We start from the raw sequence: 27100 nt of genomic DNA on the forward strand, positions 1-27100 counted from the left end.
CAGTGTGATTGTGAAGACCTTGTGGATCACACCCCCTTTAGCTAGTGTATGGATGAGTGGAGGAATGGGGATAAAAACTAAAGGACAAATGGGGTGGGATGGGGGGATGATTTGGGTATTTTTTTTCACTTTTATTTTTTATTCTTGTTCTGGTTCTTTCTGATGTAAGGAAAATGTTCAGAGATAGACTGTGGTGATGAACGCATAACTATGTTATCATACTGTGGACAGTGGATTGTATATCATGGATGATTGTATGGTGTGTGAATGTATTTCAATAAAACTGAATTTAATAAAAAAAAAAAAAAAAAAAAAGGAAGCCTAAGATAGCAGCAACAAAGGGCAAAAAGAGCCAATAAAGTGATGCTACAAAAGTGACAACAATTGTTGCTGGCATGCTGGCCACCTTCAACCTTCTTAATGATATGTTTTGTCAAATGCTCTTTGGTGGTTTGAAGCTGTATGCACCCCAGAAATACACATTCTTAAATCCAATCCATTCCTGTGGGTGTAAACCAATTAGGTAGGACTTTTGATGAGGCTACTTCAGTTAAGGTGTGACACACCTCATTCAGGACAGGACTTAATCCTGTTGCTGGAGTCCTTTATAAATGAAGAGAGAGACAGAGACAGAGAGAGAGAGACCAAGGAAGCAAGAAGCTGAAATCAATGAAATCTGGAAGAGAAGGGAGAGACCAGCAGATGCCACTGTGTGCCTTGCCTTGTGGCAGAGGAGCAAAGGATCACCAGCAGCCAGTCTTCACGAAGAAAGCACCACCTTGGTGATGTCTTGATTTGGACAATTCCTTGGCCTTAAAACTGTAAGTGAATAAATTCCCATTGTTTAAGCCAAATCAAATCTCCCTTCCATCTGCTATTCTTGTAGTGCAAGTCTTCATCCTTTTCTTTCCTGATTTATTTTAATAGCTTTCTCATTGATTTTCTCTTTTTAAAGTATTTTTTTAATAATACTCTTTTTTTTTTTATTTTTTTTAAATACTCTTTTAAAGTATTTTACTTTAAGCAGCCTAGGAAACCAAAACATGCTTCAAGTTTGAAATCGTGGTAGTTTAAGATTCTGGCCCATTCTAATGCAATCGAAGGAATGTGTTTACCTCTGCCACTACTAATGTGTTCCTCGCCCTATAGAATAAATCTTCAGGTAAAATAAATCTGTTCTTCTGCCAAAAAGAAAAAAAAAAGATAATTGGCCAACTTCTGACTTTGTTTCTCTGCCATAATTATAAAAATATACCTAATAAAGAATTATGCCTTCATATATATTTTCTTTTGATACAGTTCTTTTTGTAGTAAGGTAGGCATTCCATGGGCTACGATAGCCATCAGCTTAAAGAAAGCACAAATGTCAAGTATAAAAGCTGCTTAAAATGCAGAAGCATAGAAAATGCAATGTTTGCTGAGGAGGCAAGTGACTTCAAAACTGACGTCTAAAAGTTAAGACATGATTTTTTTAAAATTCATATTCAATTAAACATTTATTAAGTGCCTAGAATGTTTTGCTTCTAGTTCTAGGCCTTTGAACATACTGTTCCCTCTGCAGGAACTACTCTCTTTTCTACCCCACCCATTTGCTTCCCCACCTCACTAACCCTTGCCCATGTAACTTCCTCTGAGAAGACTTCCCAACCTCTCCCCAACCTCTGTTTCCACAGTACTCTGTCTTACCCCATCAGAGCACTTATCACTGTGCGTGCTAATTACAGAGACTATTCCTTCTTCACCCAGGACCTAATCACTGTGCTGGCACCTGGAAGATGCTCAGTGAGTAACTGTGAAGCATAAAAGACATTGTGCCTAGGTAGAGAGAGGGATACAAAGATGAAAAACAAGATCCTAAATTCACTAATAGTAGAGGCAGGCTAAATCATCAATAGAAGCTAAAATGGGCTATGATGGGAGATGAGTACAGGATATTAGGGTATGAAGAGAGGTCTCTAAGTTAGCCGGGGAGCAGGGTGGGTGATGAGGAGGAGAGAAATAGAAAGGGGATGTGCCTAAGCTAAGTCCATAAGGATAAACAAGACCTAACTGAAGAAGGGAAAAGGGATGATCATTCCAGGCAAGAGAAAAATATAGAAGCAAGAGAAAAACAAGGTGGCTCTGAAGAACTACAAGTAGTTTGGTATAGTTCAGTGGTTCTCAAACTTGAGTGTGCATCACATCACCTGGAGGGCTTTATTAACATGCAGGTTGCCGGACCCACCCCCAGGTTCTGATTCAGTAGGTCTGGTATGGTGTCAAGAACCTGCATTTCTAACAAGTTTTCAAGTGCCACCACTGGTGATCTGAAGACCACACTTTAAGAACCACTGGTATAGTGGAATACATGGGCATATTAAGAAGTGACTGGGGGCAGGAGAGATGAGAGGATAAGGGGGTATAGAGGGGGGTTCAAATCATTTAAACTGTGCCATAAATTTGGCCCTGAATGATTTTAAGCAGAGAAGTGATTTTAATTTTAGAAGGATGGTAATAATAGCTAACACCTGTATAGCACTTATGTGCTAAGCACTATTATAAGAACTCTATATATACTGCAATGTCCACTGTACACAGTAGCTATTAACCATATGTGGCTATTTAAATTAAATTACAATTAAAAAACTTTTATTTTTATTTATATTCTTATTTTTATTTTTTTGAGCAACAAATGTGTTCAAGAGCTAAGAGTGGTGATGAATCCCCAACTATATGATGATACTGTATACAACTGATTATACACTGTAGATGATTATATGTTATGTGAATATATCTCAATAAAATTATGGGGGAAAAAACTACAATTAAACAAATTAAAAATTCAGTTCCTCAGTCACACTAGCCACATTTCAAATGCTCAACAGCCACATGTGGCTGGTGGCTACCATACTAGACAGAGAACATTTCCATCCTTGCACAAAGTTCTAATGGACAGCACTGAACTATATAACTGAACTATATAACTCATTAAATCCTCATAATTTCCTTATGAGCAAACCACTACATTATCCCCATTTTATAGAAGGAAATATGGCAAAGAAAGGTTAAGCAAATTACTCAATGTCATAAAGCAAGTAGTGGCAGAGTAGAATCAAATACAGATGGTTTGGTTCTTAATCACTTCATAATAAAAGATTACTTTTGGCAATAATGTGGATTAGAGAGAGATGATACTGGAGGAAGAGAAAATCAATGAGAAAGCTATTAAAATAAATCAGGAAAGAAAAGGATGAAGACTTGCATTACAAGAATAGCAGATGGAAGGGAGAAGATGTTACATGAGTGTTAGCCCTCTTTCTTCCCAACATTGCCTATGGAGGTGGCAGCCATCTCCTACCCGGCATCACAGCTGCCCTCAGTCTCCCTATGAGGTCCAAGAGCAACACAAAAAAAAAGGAACAAAAAGTTCATCTGCACCAATATGTCAAAATTAAGTGTAACTGGCAGAAACCCAGAGGCACTGACAACAGAGTGCAGAGAAGAGTCAAGGGCCAGATCTTGATGCCCCACATTGGTTACTGGAGAAAAAGAAAAAGAAGCACATATTGCCCAGTGGCTTCCAAAAGTTCCTGGACCACAGTGTCAAGAAGCTGGAAATACTGCTGATGTAAAACAAATCCTACTGTACTGAGATTGCTCACAATGTTTCTTCCAATAACTGAAAAGCCACTGAGGAAAGAACAGCCCAGCTGGCCATCAGTTACCAATCCCAAAGCCAGGCTGCACAGCAAAGAAAACGAAGAGAACTCATTTGCAAGTTTTATCTGTGTTAAATAAAACCATAAAACTCCACCCACCCACCCCAAAATAGTGTTAAAGAAGTAGGAGAGAGAGGATTAGGGATGAACTATGACTGAATCCAAAAGAGGTACAAGTGAGGCGCAAGTAGAAGATGATGCCAAAGTTTCTGATTTAGGCATCAGAGTCTACGGTAATGCCTCTCCCCCCACAGTAAGGATCAGGAGCAGGTTGGGGGAGAGTGATAAATTCTATCTAGGTCATCATGAATTTAAAGTGACTGAGATAAGACTCTATACAGTGGAATACACAAGTCCCTGGCTTATAAGAGATGTTTGGAATTAAGATATGAATTTAGTCATCAGTACAGAGGAGGTAGGTCTAGAGATAACTCAGGTAGGCTGAAAACAATAAGAAACAAAAGTAGGGATTACCAACATGTAAGATACAGGTAAAACAAAACAACACAAAAACAAAACCAAAAAAAAAAAACCAGTACAGTAAAGCGAAGCATAATTAACCAAAAAGATTGGGGGGGGGGGGGGGTAGCATCAGTGAGGGGAGGAACACCTAGAAAAGGATTATCTCAGAGGTCAAAGGAGGAGAGGAGGAGGGTCAACAAGTGCTAAATGCTACTGAGAGGCCAGGTAAGATAACTGAAACTATCCACAAGAGCAGTTTCAAATGGTGCACTAAGACCAAAGGCCAGATTGCTGCAGGTTTGGAATGAATATAGACACTTTTTTTCAAGAAGTTTAGAAGTGAAGAGGAGATAGGGCTATAGATAGAAAGACCTGGAGTGGTTTTTGTTTGTTTTTCTTCTAATTTGATGGGAGAAATCTTCAGTATGCTAAAGGGTATACCAACCAGAAGAAAGAAAAGATATCAAAGAACCAAAAGATTGGGAACATTACTAATGGAGCAAGATCCCGGAGGCAGGAGAGAATAGCATCCTGCACAAAAATGAGATATTAGCCTTAGAAAAGACATTTCTTTCACTGTCCTCTGAGAAGATAGGAAAGGGAGTAAAAATAAAACACATATATTTGGGTTACGATAGGAGAGTTTAAGTTGAATGAGCTCATATGACCAGACAGATTCATTCTATGAAGTAGGTATGGTAGTGTCTGCTGAAATAAAAAAAGGTAACAGGGTTTGGAGGAAACATTGAATTAAGTTGCAGAAAGAACAGACTACAAAACATGGACACATATCCCAACCAGAGGTAGAGCTAATATGTCACAAATATGTAAGCGGCCACCCACTACATGGCTGTTGACTTTCTCTGAAACGACAAAAAGTCCAGTCCATACAGGCACACAGAGGAAAATGGATGGCTTAATTTCAAACTGAGGTGATGAAATGTAAGGCCAAGTGGTTGGAAGAAAGGCACTGGGTGGTGTGTTGGAGGCGTCCATCAGAATCCACCTAGGGAAATTTTTCTAAAACTATATACCACGAGACCTTAATGATCAAAGCTGATACAGTGGGATTAAGGTGAGAGAAAGGTGGAAGATCAGGATAGTTATGGGCATGAAGTACACAAAATGAATTTAGGTTTCCATAAGTACAACACTGTTCTGGATCCCAAATTGTGGTCAAGAGAGTGAGTGAAGTATATGGTTTCCATCTGTTTTTCCAAATTTCAGTTATTAAGTAAAAAGAAACTGCCTTTGCATGCTAAATTCAGAGTTAATAACAGGGTAAACTGATTATGGGGGGGGCATATGGGAAACTGTATTTTCTGCATGATTTTTCTGTAAACCTACAACTTCTCTAATGAATGAAAGAAAGAAAAAAAAAAAGAATCTGTTTTCTGCTGTCCTTCCCTCCCCCTCAGCCAGTTTCCACTACAGAGACGTTTCTAAGCTTTAGAGCAGCAGTTTTCAATCCTGGCTGCACATCTGATTCAGAAACTTTAAAAAAAAACAAAAAAACAAAAAACTGAAACCTGGGCCCCACTGCCAGACTCTAACTTAATTGGTTTGGTGTTATTTTTTAAGGCTCCTCAGATGATTCTAAAGTGGATTTAGGGTCAAGACCACTGCTTTAGATAGAAAGGACAGGGCTTCAGATTTACATTATAAAATTAAAGAAAAACTGGTACGAAAAAGAAAGAAAATAAGGCAGAAAATGATGAAAGAGGATCTAAACACAAAATCAGATACTTAAAAATTGGGAAACCGCCAAAGTACAGCATTATCCTCAACACCAAAAAATAACAACATTTCCAAGAGTTGTGTCACAGGTTCTGGAAAACTCAGAAAGAGTTAAATACTTCACTGTAGCCAACTACTAAGAAAAAAGGAAAACCTGCACTCTACTAAGCAGAAACATTGAAAGTCAACACTTAACTAACAGCAAGTCTCCGGGTCAGCTACAGTTTCACAATGCCCTGAAGGAAAAAGTAGCCTACCATATACACATTAACACCCCCACTTATATAGACTCCACCTGTTCTGCACAAAAAGTAAAGCACAAAAGAATCACCTGTCTTCCTTCACAAACACAAAATTTTTTTAGTTGCCAGATTTTCTTTCTATATCAGTTATTTTCTACTTAAGTTTTACCAATGATCATAAAATCACCCAATCATTTCCCAAGTAACTTTCCCCAATCTTAACCTTTACTTGTTACTATTTTAATAAATTTACAAACTTTTATGACAAACTAAAAGTAAGGCACAGATGAACTGTTAGTCACAAAGACCCTTCCCTGTAAGGTTTGTTTACTGGTAATATTACAAAGCTCTCAAGCTCCTCTAGAATCAAGACAAAATGTATATACAACATTGGGTGCTAGACTACACACTCCTGGTCCACTCCTATTCACCACCTTTGATAAGAATTACTTCATTAATTAATAGAAAGGCTTTTACCTTTCTATGTCTATCTCAAAGTTGTAACCAATATCCAAGTCGCTCAGAGGCTATCTGTGTTACAGAACTACTGAAAGTCCGATTTGACATTACTTGCAATATTCAGGGAGCACTTTTTTCTTCCAGCAATTAAGGTAGCCCAACATATTCCTGTTCTAATATTTAGCTAAAAACAAAAGAAAACTTTCTTAATTCCTCTAATTTGGCCCAAAAATTGTTTCAACTCTCTAATAAGAGTACATAGCTATTTTCAAACACCTTTAAAAACAAGCAGATTTACATATTTGTGGTTAAAAACCACAAAAATTCTCTAGGCCAGGGTTTATTGTATGGTTTCCACTAAGGAAGAGAGTTCTAATTACATTATTATTTATTGCTCTCTAATACTATAAGCAATACTACGGAATGAAAAAAAAACACAGAACTGAGAAGAACCTCACCACTTCTCCTAAATGTCAGTAATTTGCTGTGTGACACTGACTCTTTGGCCCCCAGTTTCCCTATTTGTGAAATAAGATTAGAATCACTTGTCCAAGATTGCTACCCGGCTCAAAATCCTACAAATACAGAAGATTACCTTTTTTTCCCTAAGCATGTATCCATACTTTGTAAACATAATTCAAGTACAAAACATACCTCAATTAACAATACAGCCAAACTTTTTTATCTTGGCAGGTTTTCTTTTAATTGCTGACAATTAAAAACTATTTGGACCCAGAAAGGCATTCTGCAAATTTAAATGCTACATTACTGTAATCTCTATGCTTAATTTCAACCCTTAACAAAATAGTAACACAGTATGAACTGTTTCTTCACCTGTTCCCTAACGAAGTTCAAAGTAATTCTTGGAACAAACTATAAAGTTTCAGTGGCTAAGAGATTTCAAATAGAGCTGAGAGGGTCATTCTGGGAGGTTATTCTTATACATAATACAGATATTCCTTTTAGTTTTTTTGTATTAGAATAGCTAGAAGGTAATACCTGAATCTGCTAAACTGTAATCAAGTAGACTTGATTCTTGATGATGATTGTGTAACTCTACAGCTTTTATCATGGGATCAGGTGATTGTGAAAATCTTGTGACTGACACTCCCTTTACCCAGTGTATGGGGAGATGAGTAATAAAATAAACACAAAATATATATAAATAATAGGGGGGGATAAGGAGTATGGATGTTTTGTATGTTTTTTTATTTTTTTCTTTATTTTGGAATAATGAACATGTTCTATGATTGTGGAGATGAATGCACAACTATATGATGATACTATGAGCCACTGATTATATACTTTGGATGGATTATATGGTATAAGAATATATCTCAATAAAACTGCATTTTTTTAAAAAAAAAGTAATTCTTGGGACCTGAATTTACACAGTTATGTACAATGCTGATGAAAGCCATCTGTTGAGAACTATGACTTTCCTGTCAAAGGAAAAAAACAGAGGGAACAGCCTTCATTTTCCTGGGAACCAGCTGCAGCTGAACGAATCCGAATCCTGCTCCAGCTGGGAGCAGAAGGGTAGTTGCTACTGGTCTAATTTATCTGCTGCAGATCCTTTGTGAACTAACTCCACCCCTAAGTGGCCAAATGGCAAACAACTTTATCAGAATCGGGTTCTTAATAATTCCTATACTTAACATGTATTTGTTTCTTTTAAAAATTTTTAAATCATAGTGTGAAAAGTAGTCATTATTGTGATTTTAAAAAGCTAACTCAAGTTCACTAGAAATTTTTTAATTCTGCTTTAAAACAGCAAATATGATGCCTGGATTCAGTCCTCCCCACAGAAGGAAGAACCAAGTCAGTATAGAAAATATGCTTTCTCCAATATTTAAGTGGAAAGAGCAAAAGATCTAAAAGATGTCAAGGAGACTCTTATAACCTTAACAGGCTTGGGACGGTATAATTTTTCTTTCCAGGTTCATCAAGCCATTCCTGTTTTCTGTTATCTATTAGCTTTTACAGTGTTAAAGATCAATCCACCGTAAAAAAAAAAAAGTACTGGCCCATATGTCTAGGACGAACTAAATAAAAGCAAGACAAGCAAGGAGAAGATGACATTTAATATAATTTACATTTATTTACATCCATTTTCCATTTTATTTTTTAAATCCATCAAGAAAACTTGTTTATTTAATAAATATTATTAAATAATTATTAAATATTATGCCTATAGAACTTGCCTGTGTAGAATTCATTTGAGAATTCAATAAGAAATTGCATGTTAATGTACTTCGAACAACACCTAGCACATCATTAGCCCTTAACAAATGTTAGCTATTAATAGGTTCTATAAGCAACTGCTTACATTCCCTTAGCTTACTGAAACATGGCAAAGGGAAAACAGGAGGGTCAAGATGGTTAGACCTTCCAGATCTCTACTCCCAAAACAATGTATGGTATTTGATGTCTTCATTAATTTCTTGCTACTTCATCAATTTACTAGACAGTAACCCAGGGAAGAGTAAAATGCTAGTAACTCTATACTCAGGTTGTGTATCAATTGGGTACTGAAGTTTTCATTAGCAATGGCTAAACCAGAGGTTGCTTTAGATGGAGTAGAGTAGTACCTCAAGTTTTCAGGCATATCACGGGCTGAACATGACCAAAAAACACTTGAGCTCAAAACTGAAAGACCGCAAGATACCTGAAGAGGTGATTGTATTCAAACAAATTTGCATCACAATATATCTCTGCCTGAGTTTTTAAATTTCTGGGTTTTATTTATAAGAAAAAGTCTGCTGAGACAAAATCAATCCCTAAATACATTTACATTTTACAATTAATCCCCTTCAGCGAAGTGTTAGTAACACATTTTTATTTCCTAGCCAGTGTCTCCTCCAGACCCAGCACAAATGAAGCCACCATCAAATGGTATAAACAATGATGTAAGAAATGCATTGTAAAAGAAATATAATTATTGAGATCAGTCAGTTGCTAACTTGATAACATTAGAAAATCTACATTATCTATGTCACTGCATCCTTGCAACTATTCTGAAAAAAATAAAGTCAACTATATATAGCTAGAACAATTTTCACCAGAATCATCCTTCTATACGTGAAGATTGACAGAGTTGACATCATCCTCCATCCTCTCCTCTACAATGTAAAAATTAAAATTTGCCATTTAAAATAAGTTCCCCCAACAATTATACTATAAATATACTTACGTGCATGCTATCATATAATAAGTATTAATATAATCCTTAAAAATTAACAGCTTTTTCCATTCAGTTACTACTAATTTATTGCTTCTCAACTTTTACTTAGCACCTTTTTCTTTAAGAAGGTTGATTTTTTTAAAGTGAACAATCACTGTCAAGTAGTCAATGCATCCCCAAATCTAACAACATGGACAGCTACCATTCATTGCCTTTTTAAATAAAGTATCATAGCAATAAGCTATCTGAAATTGAAATTACCAAGCTTACACTTATCAACAATTTTCTTATATCACTATTCTAACATAAAATGTAAAACAAAACTTCATATTGGGGTAAGGGGAGACTATTCCCTCCAGATCCACAGTCCCTGGATATCATTCTTAACTAAGTAACCTGAAACCTTGTGTGGCAGTTTGGATATATTATGTCCCCACAAAAGTCATATACTTGAATGCAATTTTGTAGGGGCAGACTTATTAGTGTTGATTAGGCTGGAATCTTTTGACTGAGTGTTTCCATGGAGATGTGACTCAATCAACTGCAGGCAAACCATCTGATTGAATTATTCCATGGAGACATGGACCCCACCCATTCAGGGTGGGTTTTGATTTAATCATTGGAGTCCTATAAAAGAGCTTACAAACAGAAAGAACTCAGAGCAGCTGAAAGGGACATTTTGGAGAGAAGCTAAGAGTTGACACTGATGCTGACACTTGGAGATGCTTGGAGACGTTTGGAGATGCTAGCCCAGAGTCTGTTCTGGAGAAGCTAAGAGAAGACCCTGACGCTTGGATGCGCAGGACCAGAAAAAGCTAACAGAGACCCTGAGGCATTCTGGAGAAGGCCATTTTGAAACGCAGTCTGGGAGCAAAGGACAAGCAGACACCAGCCATGTGTCTTCCCCAGCTGTCAGAGGTGTTCCAGACGCCATCAGTCATTCTTCAGTGAGGGTATTATCTCGGCGATGCCTTAGTTTGGACACTTTTACGGCCTAAGAACCGTAAATTTGTAACTTAATAAAAGCCTTTTATAAAAGCCAATCCATTTCTGGTATTTTGCATAAAGGCAGCATTAGCAAACTAGAACACCATATTCCATTCTAATCAATATTTCTCCATCAAAAATCTAAGTTTTCTCAAAGGCCCACTTACTCTATGAATTTAAAATACCAAATTTCAGTAAAACAAAATAATTTGAACTCTATTAAGAGTTTGAAATCAAGGTGAAAATTACTCTTGAAAGGGGAGTGGATCCTTCTGAGACTCAGTGTCTAAAGATAATTTTTTAAATGGACCATCACTATCTCAAATAATAATCAGGAGGCGGGGCAAGATGGCAGACGGGTGAGCTGTATGTTTTAGTTACTCCTCCAGGAAAGCAGGTAGAAAGCCAGGAACTGCGTGGACTGGACACCACAGAGCAATCTGACTTCGGGCATACTTCATACAACACTCATGAAAACGTGGAACTGCTGAGATCAGCGAAATCTGTAAGTTTTTGCGGCCAGGGGACCCGCGCCCCTCCCTGCCAGGCTCAGTCCCGGGGGAGGAGGGGCTGTCAGCTCCGGGAAGGAGAAGGGAGAACTGCAGTGGCAGCCCTTATTGGAATCTTATTCTACTGATCCAAACTCCAACCATAGATAGACTGAGACCAGACACCAGAGAATCTGAGAGCAGCCAGCCCAGCAGAGAGGAGACAGGCATAGAGAAAAAAAAAAACATGAAAACTCCAAAATAAAAGCGGAGGATTTTTGGAGTTCTGGTGAACACAGAAAGGGGAAGGGCCCTGAGGCGCATATGCAAATCCCGAAGAAAAGCTGATCTCTCTGCCCTGTGGACCTTTCCTTAATGGCCCTGGTTGCTTTGTCTCTTAGCATTTCAATAACCCATTAGATCTCTGAAGAGGGCCCTTTTTTTTTTTTTTAATCCCTTTTTCTTTTTCTAAAACAATTACTCCAAGAAGCCCAATACAGAAAGCTTCAAAGACTTGCTATTTGGGCAGGTCAAGTCAAGAGCAGAACTAGGACAGCTCTGAGACAAAACGCAATAATCCAGTGGATGAGAAAATTCACTAAACACCACAACTTCCCAAGAAAAGGGGGGTGTCCGCTCACAGCCATCATCCTGGTGGACACGAAACACTCCTGCCCATCGCCAGCCCCATAGCCCAGAACTGCCCCAGACAACCCAGTGTGACGGAAGTGCTTCAAATAACAGGCACACACCACAAAACTGGGCGTGGACATTAGCCTTCCCTGCAACCTCAGCTGATTGTCCCAGACTTGGGAAGGTAGAGCAGTGTGAATTAACAAAGCCCCATTCAGCCATCATTTCAGCAGACTGGGAGCCTCCCTACATAGCCCAACAGCCCAGAACTGCCCTGGGGGGACGGCACTCACCTGTGACATAGCACAGTCATCCCTCAACAGAGGACCCGGGGTGCACGGCCTAGAAGAGGGGCCCACTTGCAAGTCTCAGGAGCCATACGCCAATACCAAGGACTTGTGGGTCAGTGGCAGAGAAAAACTGTGGCAGGACTGAACTGAAGAATTAGACTATTGCAGCAGCTTTAAAACTCTAGGATCACCACGGAGATTTGATTGTTAGAGCCACCCCCCCCCTCCCTGACTGCCCAGAAACACGCCCCATATACAGGGCAGGCAACACCAACTACACACGCAAGCTTGGTACACCAATTGGACCCCACAAGACTCACTCCCCCACTCACCAAAAAGGCTAAGCAGGGGAGAACTGGCTTGTGGAGAACAGGTGGCTCGTGAATGCCACCTGCTCGTTAGTTAGAGAAAGTGTACTCCATGAAGCTGTAGATCCGATAAATTAGAGATAAGGACTTCAATTGGTCTACAAATCCTAAAAGAACCCTATCAAGTTCAGCAAATGCCACGAGGCCAAAAACAACAGAAAATTATAAAGCATATGAAAAAACCAGACGATATGGATAACCCAAGCCCAAGCACCCAAATCAAAAGGTCAGAAGAGACACAGCACCTAGAGCAGCTACTCAAAGAACTAAAGATGAACAATGAGACCACAGTACGGGAGACAAAGGAAATCAAGAAGACCCTATAAGAGCATAAAGAAGACATTGCAAGACTAAATAAAAAAATGGATGATTTTATGGAAATTAAAGAAACTCTTGACCAAATTAAAAAGATTCTGGACACTCATAGTACAAGACTAGAGGAAGTTGAACAACGAATCAGTGAACTCGAAGATGACAGAATGGAAAATGAAAGCATAAAAGAAAGAATGGGGAAAAAAATTGAAAAAAATCGAAAATGGACCTCAGGGATATGATAGATAATATGAAACGTCCAAATATAAGACTCATTGGTGTCCCAGAAGGGGAAGAAAAGGGTAAAGGTCTAGGAAGAGTATTCAAAGAAATTGTTGGGGAAAACTTCCCAAATCTTCTAAACAACATAAATACACAAATCATAAATGCTCAGCGAACCCCAAATAGAATAAATCCAAATAAACCCACTCCGAGACATATACTGATCACACTGTCAAACACAGAAGAGAAGGAGCAAGTTCTGAAAGCAGCAAGAGAAAAGCAATTCACCACATACAAAGGAAACAGCATAAGACTAAGTAGTGACTACTCAGCAACCACCATGGAGGCGAAAAGGCAGTGGCACGATATATTGAAAATTCTGAGTGAGAAAAATTTCCAGCCAAGAATACTTTATCCAGCAAAGCTCTCCTTCAAATTTGAGGGAGAGCTTAAATTTTTCACAGACAAACAAATGCTGAGAGAATTTGCTAACAAGAGACCTGCCCTACTGGAGATACTAAAGGGAGCCCTACAGACAGAGAAACAAAGAAAGGACAGAGAGACTTGGAGAAAGGTTCAGTACTAAAGAGATTCGATATGGGTAAAATAAAGGATATTAATAGACAGAGGGGAAAAATATGACAAACAAAAACCAAAGGATAAGATGGCTGATTCAAGAAATGCCTTCACGGTTATAACGTTGAATGTAAATGGATTAAAACTCCCCAATTAAAAGATATAGATTCGCAGAATGGATCAAAAAAAATGAACCATCAATATGTTGCATACAAGAGACTCATCTTAGACACAGGGACACAAAGAAACTGAAAGTGAAAGGATGGAAAAAATATTTCATGCAAGCTACAGCCAAAAGAAAGCAGGTGTAGCAATATTAATCTCAGATAAAATAGACTTCAAATGCAGGGATGTTTTGAGAGACAAAGAAGGCCACTACGTACTAATAAAAGGGGCAATTCAGCAAGAAGAAATAACAATCGTAATGTCTATGCACCCAATCAAGGTGCCACAAAATACATGAGAGAAACACTGGCAAAACTAAAGGAAGCAATTGATGTTTCCACAATAATTGTGGGAGACTTCAACACATCACTCTCTCCTATAGATAGATCAACCAGACAGAAGACCAATAAGGAAATTGAAAACCTAAACAATCTGATAAATGAATTAGATTTAACAGACATATACAGGACATTACATCCCAAATCACCAGGATACACATACTTTTCTAGTGCTCATGGAACTTTCTCCAGAATAGATCATATGCTGGGACATAAAACAAACCTCAATAAATTTAAAAAGATTGAAATTATTCAAAGCACATTCTCTGACCACAATGGAATACAATTAGAAGTCAATAACCATCAGAGACTTAGAAAATTCACAAATACCTGGAGGTTAAACAACACACTCCTAAACAATCAGTGGGTTAAAGAAGAAATAGCAAGAGAAATTGCTAAATATATAGAGACGAATGAAAATGAGAACACAACATACCAAAACCTATGGGATGCAGCAAAAGCAGTGCTAAGGGGGAAATTTATAGCACTAAACGCATATATTAAAAGGAAGAAAGAGCCAAAATCAAAGAACTAATGGATCAACTGAAGAAGCTAGAAAATGAACAGCAAACCAATCCTAAACCAAGTAGAAGAAAAGAAATAACAAGGATTAAAGCAGAAATAAATGACATAGAGAACAAAAAAACAATAGAGAGGATAAATATCACCAAAAGTTGGTTCTTTGAGAAGATCAACAAGATTGACAAGCCCCTAGCTAGACTGACAAAATCAAAAAGAGAGAAGACCCACATAAACAAAATAATGAATGAAAAAGGTGACATAACTGCAGATCCTGAAGAAATTAAAAAAAATTATAAGAGGATACTATGAACAACTGTATGGCAACAAACTGGATAATGTAGAGGAAATGGACAATTTCCTGGAAACATATGAACAACCTAGACTGACCAGAGAAGAAACAGAAGACCTCAACCAACCCATCACAAGCAAAGAGATCCAATCAGTCATCAAAAATCTTCCCACAAATAAATGCCCAGGGCCAGATGGCTTCACAGGGGAATTCTACCAAACTTTCCAGAAAGAACTGACACCAATCTTACTCAAACTCTTTCAAAACATTGAAGAAAATGGAACACTACCTAACTCATTTTATGAAGCTAACATCAATCTAATACCAAAACCAGGCAAAGATGCTACAAAAAAGGAAAACTACCGGCCAATCTCCCTAATGAATATAGATGCAAAAATCCTCAACAAAATACTTGCAAATCGAATCCAAAGACACATTAAAAAAATCATATACCATGACCAAGTGGGGTTCATTCCAGGCATGCAAGGATGGTTCAACATAAGAAAATCAATCAATGTATTACAACACATTAACAAATCAAAAGGGAAAAATCAATTGATCATCTCAATAGATGCTGCAAAAGCATTTGACAAAAACCAACATCCCTTTTTGATAAAAACACTTCAAAAGGTAGGAATTGAAGGAAACTTCCTCAACATGATAAAGAGCATATGTGAAAAAACCCACAGCCAGCATAGTACTCAATGGTGAGAGACTGAAAGCCTTCCCTCTAAGATCTGGAACAAGACAAGGATGCCCGCTGTCACCACTGTTATTCAACATTGTGCTGGAAGTGCTAGCCAGGGCAATCCGGCAAGACAAAGAAATAAAAGGCATCCAAATTGAAAAAGAAGAAGTAAAACTGTCATTGTTTGCAGATGATATGATCTTATATCTAGAAAACCCTGAGAAATCGACGATACAGCTACTAGAGCTAATAAACAAATTTAGCAAAGTAGCGGGATACAAGGTTAATGCACATAAGTCAGTAATGTTTCTATATGCTAGAAATGAACAAACTGAAGAGACACTCAAGAAAAAGATACCATTTTCAATAGCAACTAAAAAAATCAAGTACCTAGGAATAAACTTAACCAAGGATGTAAAAGACCTATACAAAGAAAACTACATAACTCTACTAAAAGAAATAGAAGGGGACCTTAAAAGATGGAAAAATATTCCATGTTCATGCATAGGAAGACTAAATGTCATTAAGATGTCAATTCTACCCAAACTCATCTACAGATTCAATGCAATCCCAATCAAAATTCCAACAACCTACTTTGCAGACTTGGAAAAAATAGTTATCAAATTTATTTGGAAAGGGAAGATGCCTCGAATTGCTAAAGACACTCTAAAAAAGAAAAACCAAGTGGGAGGACTTACACTCCCTGACTTTGAAGCTTATTATAAAGCCACAGTTGCCAAACAGCATGGTACTGGCACAAAGACAGACATATAGATCAATGGAATCGAATTGAGAATTCGGAGATAGACCCTCAGATCTATGGCCGACTGATCTTTGATAAGGCCCCCAAAGTCACTGAACTGAGTCATAATGGTCTTTTCAACAAATGGGGCTGGGAGAGTTGGATATCCATATCCAAAAGAATGAAAGAGGACCCCTACCTCACCCCCTACACAAAAATTAACTCAAAATGGACCAAAGATCTCAATATAAAAGAAAGTACCATAAAACTCCTAGAAGATAATGTAGGAAAACATCTTCAAGACCTTGTATTAGGCGGCCACTTCCTAGACTTTACACACCCAAAGCACAAGCAACAAAAGAGAAAATAGATAAATGGGAACTCCTCAAGCTTAGAAGTTTCTGCACCTCAAAGGAATTTCTCAAAAAGGTAAAGAGGCAGCCAACTCAATGGGAAAAAATTTTGGAAACCATGTATCTGACAAAAGACTGATATCTTGCATACATAAAGAAATCCTACAACTCAATGACAATAGTACAGTCGGCCCAATTATAAAATGGGCAAAAGGTATGAAAAGACAGTTCTCTGAAGAGGAAATACAAATGGCCAAGAAACACATGAAAAAATGTTCAGCTTCACTAGCTATTAGAGAGATGCAAATTAAGACCACAATGAGATACCATCTCACACCGGTTAGAATGGCTGCCATTAAACAAACAGGAAACTACAAATGCTGGAGGGGATGTGGAGAAATTGGAACTCTTATTCATTGTTGGTGGGACTGTATAATGGTTCAGCCACTCTGGAAGTCAGTCTGGCAGTTCCTTAGAAAACTAGATATAGAGTTACCATTCGATCCAGCGATTGCACTTCTCGGTATATACCCGGAAGATCGGAAAGCAGTGACACGAACAGATATCTGCACGCCAATGTTCATAGCAGCATTATTCACAATTGCCAAGAGATGGAAACAACCCAAATGTCCTTTAACAGATGAGTGGATAAATAAAATGTGGTATATACACATGATGGAATACTACGCATCAGTAAGAAGGAACGATCTCGTGAAACATATGACAACATGGATGAACCTTGAAGACATAATGCTGAGCGAAATAAGCCAGGCACAAAAAGAGAAATATTATATGCTACCACTAATGTGAACTTTGAAAAATGTAAAACAAATGGCTTATAATGTAGAATGTAGGGGAACTAGCAATAGAGAGCAATTAAGGAAGGGGGAACAATAATCCAAGAACAGATAAGCTATTTAACGTTCTGGGGATGCCCAGGAATGACTATGGTCTGTTAATTTCTGATGGATATAGTAGGAGCAAGTTCACAGAAATGTTGCTATATTAGGTAACTTTCTTGGGGTAAAGTAGGAACATGTTGGAAGTTAAGCAGTTATCTTAGGTTAGTTGTCTTTTTCTTACTCCCTTGTTATGGTCTCTTTGAAATGTTCTTTTATTGTATGTTTGTTTTCTTTTTAACTTTTTTTTCATACAGTTGATTTAAAAAAGAAGGGAAAGTTAAAAAAAAAAAAAAAAAAAGAAAAACAAGGAAAAAAAAAAAGATGTAGTGCTCCCTTGAGGAGCCTGTGGAGAATGCAGGGGTATTCGCCTACCCCACCTCCATGGTTGCTAACATGACCACAGATATAGGGGACTGGTGGTTTGATGGGTTGAGCCCTCTACCATAGGTTTTACCCTTGGGAAGACGGTTGCTGCAAAGGAGAGGCTAGGCCTCCCTATGGTTGTGCCTAAGAGCCTCCTCCCGAATGCCTCTTTGTTGCTCAGATGTGGCCCTGTCTCTCTAGCTAAGCCAACTTGAAAGGTGAAATCACTGCCCTCCCCCCTACGTGGGATCAGACACCCAGGGGAGTGAATCTCCCTGGCAACGTGGAATATGACTCCCGGGGAGGAATGTAGACCTGGCATCGTGGGACGGAGAACATCTTCTTGACCAAAAGGGGGATGTGAAAGGAAATGAAATAAGCTTCAGTGGCAGAGAGAATCCAAAAGGAGCCGAGAGGTCACTCTGGTGGGTACTCTTATGCACACTTTAGACAACCCTTTTTAGGTTCTAAAGAATTGGGGTAGCTGGTGGTGGATACCTGAAACTATCAAACTACAACCCAGAACCCATGAATCTCGAAGACAGTTGTATAAAAATGTAGCTTATGAGGGGTGACAATGGGATTGGGAAAGCCATAAGGACCACACTCCACTTTGTCTAGTTTATGGATGGATGAGTAGAAAAATCGGGGAAGGAAACAAACAGACAAAGGTACCCAGTGTTCTTTTTTACTTCAATTGCTCTTTTTCACTCTAATTATTGTTCTTGTTGTTTTTGTGTGTGTGCTAATGAAGGTGTCAGGGATTGATTTGGGTGATGAATGTACCACTATGTAATGGTACTGTGAACAATCGAATGTACGATTTGTTTTGTTTCACTGCGTGGTATGTGAATATATCTCAATAAAATGAAGATTAAAAAAATAAATAAATAAATAAAGAATGTGGCTGCAGGAGAGAAAAAAAAAATAATAATAATCAGCTTCACCCAAGAACATCTAATTATTTCAGAGATTCCCAATGCCTAATTGTTATGAAAATGTAATAAAGAACGAAAAAAAATAATAAAAGTTATATTTCATGAACTAAAAAAGGGTTCAGAAAAAAATTTATTTCACCACTCTATGCTGTCTGCCTTAACCCCCACCCAAGACCTAAATCCTAAATATACTGTTCATGGTAGGCATTCATATATATGTTTCTGAGTGAATAATGAGTAAATAAAGTAAACGAACAAATTATCTTACAATATCATCTACAAAATTTCAAAAAGGAAGAAATTTGCAAGAAGAAAGTTGCTATTGAAGCAACACTGTCCTCCTCTCACCCATATCCCACCGTTTATGGGAAAGCACTCTATTACAGCCACACAACCAATCTTCAAACTGCAAATCAGAAATCTTTAGTGACAACTAAAATGAAAATTAATATGCTCAGAAATCATTTTTAAGGGAAAAAAAAACAAAATGTCATGCAGATTAAACTTCATATTTTTTATGGTCCCCGGGTATACAAAACTAGATGATTCATAATCTTTGGTTCCTGATACATTTTTATCACTAATCCAAAGTCAGCTCTGGAATTCACTCTATGATAAAAAGAGAAAAAGGAAACAAAGCATTTGTTAAAGAGGGGGAAAAAAATGAGCCCTTTTACAATTAGGAACTATGAAGCAAATAATGAACAATTTTACAATTCTGTACTTGAGTGCACTGACAGGCATCATATATAAACAACTCTCAAAAGAGAGGAGACGATAGTAGACTCTGGAGCTAGACAATCCAATCCCAGCTCTGCCACCTAACAGGTGTTAAGACTTGGACAAGCTACTGAACCTCTTCGGCGCCTCAGTTTCTTCATGTGTAAAAAACAGTAACTTTCTTTACAAAGTTGTGAGGATTAAACAGGTTAATATGTATAGCATTAAAGTAATACCTAGCACATAGTAAACACATGTTCAAGTTAAATAAATGAAATCACTACAAGCTACCACACCCTAAAGCTTGCTCAGAACATTTCCTTATAACATACATAAAACTTTTAAATCACAGTATCCCATGGATTCTCCTCACTACTTATCAAAGTGAAAATATATTAAAGTTCAAGTGTTTTCACAAAAACTCTTGAAAATATTTCAACCCAGCTGACCTCCCTAAAAAAACAAAAGCCACTCAGGGGCTGAAAATCTAACATACAGCTCTACAGTTTCAAATGTTGATACCATAAATTTAAAAAAAAAAATGAATTGATACAGAAAAAGTTAAGAGGAACTTGCTCAAATCACTCCATACTGTCCAAGAATTTTCATCTCTCACTCCACAGCTGACCATACCAACAGATATAATAGCATTCCAGACAAGATAAAATGTCATTTCAGTTTCAGACAGAATGCCCAGCCCACAGTAGGTCTTCAATAACTATTTGCTGGATAAATCAATGCCTAAAAGTGGAACTATTTCTGGCCTACACCTTTCTTTCTCCAGCACTGTCAAATTATACACTAGTTAATTCTTTTGGATTCATAACAAACCAATCAATTCTGGATAGGAACTGACTGGGTAGATTGAAGGAGAGGAAGGAAAGTAATAAAAATACAATAGAAGAAGCAAATATATAATCTCTTTAGGAGGGGGAATAACTCACCATAGAATTCCCTGTATTATGATTTTGAATGTGAGTTTTTCTTATCTTTGAGAAAAGTCACCAAGGAAATTTACCACTACTGAAAATAAGACTCCAATTTAAAACATAGACTAAATCTTATCAACTATGACTTCAAGATATTATCATGAAATTAATTTTCCAATGAGACCAGTACATATACATAGATATCTACTCAAAGAAACTCAATTTTCCCAAATGTATACTCCAAATTTGGTTACCTCAGTTAACTTAAACAGTAAATATCAAAGCTATATATTAAAGCTGCGTAACCAAATGAGTATTTCTAAGCAAAGTAAACCAGATCCCTACTGAATTAAACTTTTTTAATGCAAAGATTCTATGCAATAGCCTCAGCACAGCTGGAAAATAAAGACTGTTGGACTAGATGGTTCTCAAGGTCCCTCTCAAAACATCCCAGGATTCTAGGACTCTGATTTGTCCTACACAGTACTATATCAACAACCTTTTAAAAATAAGCACAGTTCTCATATTGACTGTAGTAGTGAATGCATAACTATGTGATTACACCAAGAGCCACTGGTTGTACACTTGGGGATGGACTGTCTGGTGTGTGAATAAAACTGTTTTAAAAATATGCACAAGTGACATTTTATTTATGGCTAATATTTTTTAAAAATTAAAACGTTAATTCAAACAAGGGAATTTATTACAAAAGCCAACACCCAGTGTTCTAACAAAAACTTATTCAATAAACAGGTAAGGTACTGAATTCATCTAGCTATAAATTATTTCCTATTGCCTCCATGTAGGTGACCTGTTATATTATTTGCTCACAGTAGTAGGAATCAAAGTGTTATATTTTACTTCAACCACATGTGATCAAGAAACAGTTCTTTACAGATAAGAGTTCTTAGAGCACTGAATACTATAGTTGCTTGACCAACTTTAATTAATACCACAGTGTTAAAAAATGCTCAAATGATGTAGAACCATTTTATGAATGGGATTCTCTAGCAATTCATGATTCTATCAGAATCATTTTAAGGATTATAAAGTTTTCATTTCAAAGTTGACAGGGCAAACTGAACCCAAATATAAGTCTAAAAATTCCATCAAAGAAAAATACTGTTAATTGTTAAACAAAAATCTACAGATTTAGTGGGCTGTTAACAATTGCAATAAATTTAGAACAAATCTTAAATATTTTTAAATACAGCCAGTGTTAACTCTACAATCTTCTCATTCTAGGAATAGCATCCATGATTCTAAGCAAAACGAAAAGATTCTTTTACTAATGTGTACCAAGGTATGCAGCAATTTCAAGGGCTATCTCTCTTCCCAAAACTACAATTCAGGAGAACTTGAAATAAACTTACAGCTAAAACACCAGGTCAATATAAAAATTAACAAAATTCTCCTTACCCCTAAAAAATCTATTTAAAGGCCAGAATTCACTGTTAAGAAAACATACTTTCAGAGGCACAAAGTTAACAGCATAAAACACAAAGTAACAGTATATAATAATATACAATAATAATAATATATAATAACAAAGTAAGGTATACAATCTATGCCTCACAGCTCCCAACTCTCCAGAACTTTATTAATATGATACCATGTATTCCTGATCCACATATATAACATTTAGGACTTTCTCATATGCAAAGCTATAATACATGACAGAAAACTAGAACACAAGTGACAGAAACTAGAATTGCTAAGTTTGCTTGGCTACTACTATTGGTCATGAGAACCAGTCTCATTCTGTCTAGTAATTACCTGCAACAAAACGAAAAAAGAAAAAATATAAGTTTAGAGTCATCTACTTGTTTCAAATTCAAGTCCCAGCATTTGGCTGCTCATCAACTTCCAGCAGTAAGGTATTATAAGAACCTTTCCTTTAAAGTTTTAGATACACTTTCGATGATTGTATGGTATAGGAGAATATTTCAATTAAAAAAAAATGGTGTTAAAAAAAAAGTTTTAGAGTTATATGTTCCTTTTAAATTCTAGTCTAAATACATTCTTTTAGGTGGGTTAACATTCCACACCTTGAATCTTAGGCTAGAAATATTTCAAAATATCAGAAACAATTACCACCTATTAAGTTCTCACAGCTAGAACTTTCCAGTAAAAAAAGAGGTGATCAGATGGCAAAAGTCCCCAAACACATACTTGACCAAAAATACATGACAGTAACATGAATTTGTAGCATCCTCTATGAATGCTGAGGCATATATCATTCTTACCTTATCCTTTTCATGTGGAAGGAGTGACACTGGAGGTAAACAGGAAAGAGATTCACAACTCTCTTTCCCATCCACATTGGTTGCTTTAGTGTTGAGCCTATACAGAGGTCCATCTTTAAGAAGTCTGCCGTGGCCAACGGCACGTTTGATAGCCAATCGTAACTGCTGGTGAAAGCCAGAGGCAGCACTGCCTCCAAATAATGCAGACACATCCTTCTGACCTTTCAAAAAACGTTCAATGCTTTTCAAAGTTGAGCCACCAGACTCTGCCAATCCCTCAACTGCCCGTTTGATTAGTTTATTCCAATCAACATTTTGCTTATTATCCAATTTTCCATGGTTTCGAGGTTTAGGAAGTGCTATTCGCCCAGGGTTATCAGGATCTTTGTAGGAATTGAGTCCTTTATTTGAGACTTTTAAAATTGTTCCATCTTTAACACTCAACTCCAATTGTTCTAAAACAGTTTTACGATCCAAGCCATGGGATGAAGACACTGCATTGCATATCCTTTCCTCTGAAGGACGCTGTTTCTGCTTCTTCACTTTTTTGATGGCCTCCAAAATCCACTCCGTGTACAGCGGGTTAGCGAGTTTTACCATGGTGAAGGATTCTGTATATCCATAGAGTCGTTATCCCTTATCCTGATGCTGAGTAAGTTTCACACCATGGAAAACAAGATTCTCGAAGGCTGGGAACCAGTTAACCATAGCATACAAGTTTTCTGGCCTGACTCCTTCCTCCTTTCCCAAAATAGAATGCTTCTCTACCTTTATTTCAGAAACCAAAACAACCTGTTATTTGAAATGTCTTCACACTTCCAATAAATTTCATACCAGCACCACACCTGGGTCTCTCCATAAAGTTGTAAGAACTCAGGAACATCTCAGTTCCAGCTTCACATTAGAAAAATGTGCATCTTATACCTGAAAAACAATTAAAATAAGGTCAGTTTTCTATCAAGACCCTTTGTAAATAAGCTATAACTGAACAGCCTACTCTTATAAAGCAATAAAATAGCAAATGTTTACTGAGCACCTGCAGGAGTTTAAGATGTTTCTATCAACTTTCTGAAACAATCATGTATATAAGCATTGGAGTAAAAAAGAAAAGAAAAAAAAAATGAATACTTGGGATACAATGTGAAAACAAGATGAGATGTTCTATGAAGCTTAGGCTCCAACTAACCAGAAGGGTGCTGCTAATTCTTTACTCTGCAATCTCTGCTCACCAGTCTATGAATTGCAACTCCTCCTTGACATCCTCCCCAAGAAGAAACTATTCAGCACTTCAATAGCAACTGGATTAGTAGAAAGAATCCTGCAATGAAAATAACAGTGAATCTTTCATCTTTCAAAATCCCAGACATTCAGACTGGATAAAAACACTCAGTAAGACAGACAACCTTATGGAAAAATGTTACTATTTCATATACGAAAAGAAACAACAAATACAATTGACAGAGACCAAGCTCATATTTTAAGTAGAGTATTAACTTAGATATTCCAAAAGGAAACAAAAATAACAATGAAAATAGCCATGAGTGAAAAAGTGTTTAAAGAATTCAAAATAATCCAATTTCATCCAAATTTTAAGAATAGATACTTAACGTTTTTCCTAACCCACATTAAAATATTAACATCCATATACTGGAAGGAGTAACAAAAGTCAAATTGTTCATAAACAATCTAGAGATAGAGAAATTAGAAATGAGAAAGGCTGAGGTCACTGAGGTCAAACACACACACTATATATCAAAGGTACTGTACAGAAAAAAATTTATTGGCTATTGGTGTGCCTAAAGAGGAGGTGGATCTCATAAAATTTTGAATTCAAGATTGCCTGATTGCTGTGCTGAAATGAACATTAATGAATAAAACACAAATATATAAACAAGGATTACCTCTCCAGAATCAAAGTGAATTTTCTACAAACACACAGATACAAATTTTATAAATTATCCAAAATAATGACTTCTGAATCTAATAACTCCTATGCCTCCAAAAAACAAATTTAACTTTACTTAAGTCTTTTTTAGAATTTCTGTTCTTATTCTCCAGGAGATTCTACATCACAACATAACCAAGCCTAGAACAATGGCTCCCACAACAACTTATTAAGAGTGACATTAAAATCAAAAGGAAAACTAAGTATTAGGAAAGAGATAGTACTATTAACTCTGATGGATAAGAAAAGACTGAAGCAAACATTCAAACCTGAGCCAAGATTTATTTTTAAATTAGCTGACTAAAAAAGAAAGCCCCTGAGAAAGGCATGCCTCATTTTGGTGAGGGGCTCAAGAGTATAAAAATCATAGTATTACTACAAAAAAGTTCTTTATGTAGACATTAATGCTAAACTAGGTGAGAAGTTACAGCTTGAGCTCAAAAAGCTGAGAATGTCCTGATTGATTAAGCTTGCAGGTAAAAAGAAAAGAATGAATGACAATTACTCATTGTCTCTCCGGCTGGGAAATTCATCAGTGTCCAGGTCTTCAGAAAGTAAAGCGCCTGAAGACTTGAACATTAACCCTCTCAAAATACACCAGCGGCTAAAGAAATCACAACTTGCTTCCGAGAGTCTTCCTGGGTCCCCATACCACACTCCCAAACACATCTTCGTGCTCTCTTTTTAAAGAGCGAGAAACTTTAAAAACTTGAGACGGCACAACCCTGCAGCTTGCCAATGGGTTGCTTCGCCGTTCCCATCAGATGGAAACAGAAACCGAGGAGTAAGTTAACAATGAAATCACGTGAAGGAGTTAAGAGCAACACATCTCCCATTCCCAGCTCCTCCAAATACTAAGCTCCACAGAAACCGGTTCAGAGGAGGCATACGGGGCACGCAGGCTTCCCAGTGAGCCTGACAGTCGGGCAGCTCCGGTCTAAACCGGCCAAGGATTGACAGCCCGCCGCTTCCTCTCCGAGAGCCGGGGCTGACAGCCCGACAGACACAACACCACACGTGCTGCCTCCTCCGCACCACAACACCCGCCAGCCTGTCACCCATACTTGCCGCCTCAGTCCGGCTCAGATCTCCGCGCACCGGCAGGAGAGCCATAAGCAAGCGCCAGAGAGCGCGGGGAGAAGGGGCCGGACGGGGCCGGGCAGGGCCGGGGGAGAGCGGCCGGGCGCAGGTGGGGCCAGGGCGGTGGGCGCGTCCCCGAGGGAAAGCGAGCTCCCCGGCACTGCCCAGCCCGAGGCTCCGCGGCCTGGGCCGCTCGCCGCCCGCTCACCCGCGGGCCCCCCGGGCTGGGTCCGGGCGGCAGGGGTGTGGGGCCCGCGAGTGCGGGGCCGGCCAGAGGCGCGCGAGCCACAGAGGCGGGGGGAGCCGGGCGCCGGCTCGGCGCGAGGGGGCGGCCGCGGCGCCCCAGCCCGAGGCCTGGCGCAGAGCAGCGGGAGGCGGCGCAGGCCGCGACTGGGCCTGCAGCGGCCCGCCGACCCCGCGAGGAGGCGGAGTGGGGCCCGGAGTGGCTCAGCCTTGGAATCGGCAGCCGGGGGCGGTCAGGAGTGGCCCCTAGGCTACTTACCGGAGGGGAAGAGAGCCGGAATCTCGGGGCCCCGAGCCAGACCGCGGAGATGCCCCAAACTGACACGGCCGCCATCTTGGAGACAGTGAGCTCCGGTCGGGGGGAGGGGAGGCGAGGCGGCGGAACAGCCGCGGGGGGAGGGGAAGCGTCGCGAGGGAACGGCTGCCTGGGGGAGGGAGAGGGAACAGCCTGGGAGAGAAGCGAGGGGGTGGGGGGGACAGGAGAAGGGAGGGAGGGGGGCGATCAGGGAGCGGGAAGAGCTGGACCGTGAGCCAGGAAAGGCCGGAGGGCGGGTGGGGCAAAAGGGAAGAGCCGTCCGGGCGGGTCACGTGGGGCCCGTACAAAAGGCCAAAGCCAAAGTGGGAGGACTTGATGGGGCTGGAGACCAACATCTGGGGGCTCCTTCTCTTCTTTCTCACGCGCTTAGGTCAGGCGGATACCAGGGAAAAGAAAGAAGGAGACACTGTGTATCCCCATTACACAGCTGAGGAAACTGAGGGCAGGGGTATGGGTGGGGTGGCTTCAGTAAGGCACTGAAATCCGGTAGCCGAAAAGGATAGGAACCCTTGTGGCGTCTCTATTTACAGTTAGCAGATCCTCCCTCCCCATTTCGGTGCTTTCACCCCACTTCCACAGTGACTCCTGGAACCTGAAGTTTGGGGCCGGGGGGGCGGGGAGTAAGAAATGAAGAAGTTGCTTCCCTTCATCTTTTCGTTTCTG

At 38.8% G+C, this 27100-nt stretch overlaps 1 protein-coding gene across 2 annotated transcripts in view; it reads right to left on the bottom strand.

Annotated features, from left to right (window-relative positions):
• The window catches only part of KAT6A (lysine acetyltransferase 6A), a 155756-nt gene extending 129288 nt beyond the window's left edge, over positions 1-26468 (bottom strand). For both annotated transcript variants that reach the window (XM_037812517.1, XM_037812516.1), the window contains exons 1-3: positions 26381-26468; positions 24083-24171; positions 22854-23777 (exon numbers count right to left, since the gene is read on the bottom strand). In XM_037812517.1, coding sequence (XP_037668445.1) covers positions 22854-23453 — 600 coding nt within the window. In that variant the 5' untranslated portion in view covers positions 23454-23777; positions 24083-24171; positions 26381-26468. The remainder of the gene's footprint in view (positions 1-22853; positions 23778-24082; positions 24172-26380) is intronic.
• Positions 26469-27100: the final 632 nt, after the last annotated feature.

Source organism: Choloepus didactylus, chromosome 20 (assembly GCF_015220235.1).
Source record: "Choloepus didactylus isolate mChoDid1 chromosome 20, mChoDid1.pri, whole genome shotgun sequence".
Lineage (NCBI taxonomy): Eukaryota > Metazoa > Chordata > Mammalia > Pilosa > Megalonychidae > Choloepus > Choloepus didactylus.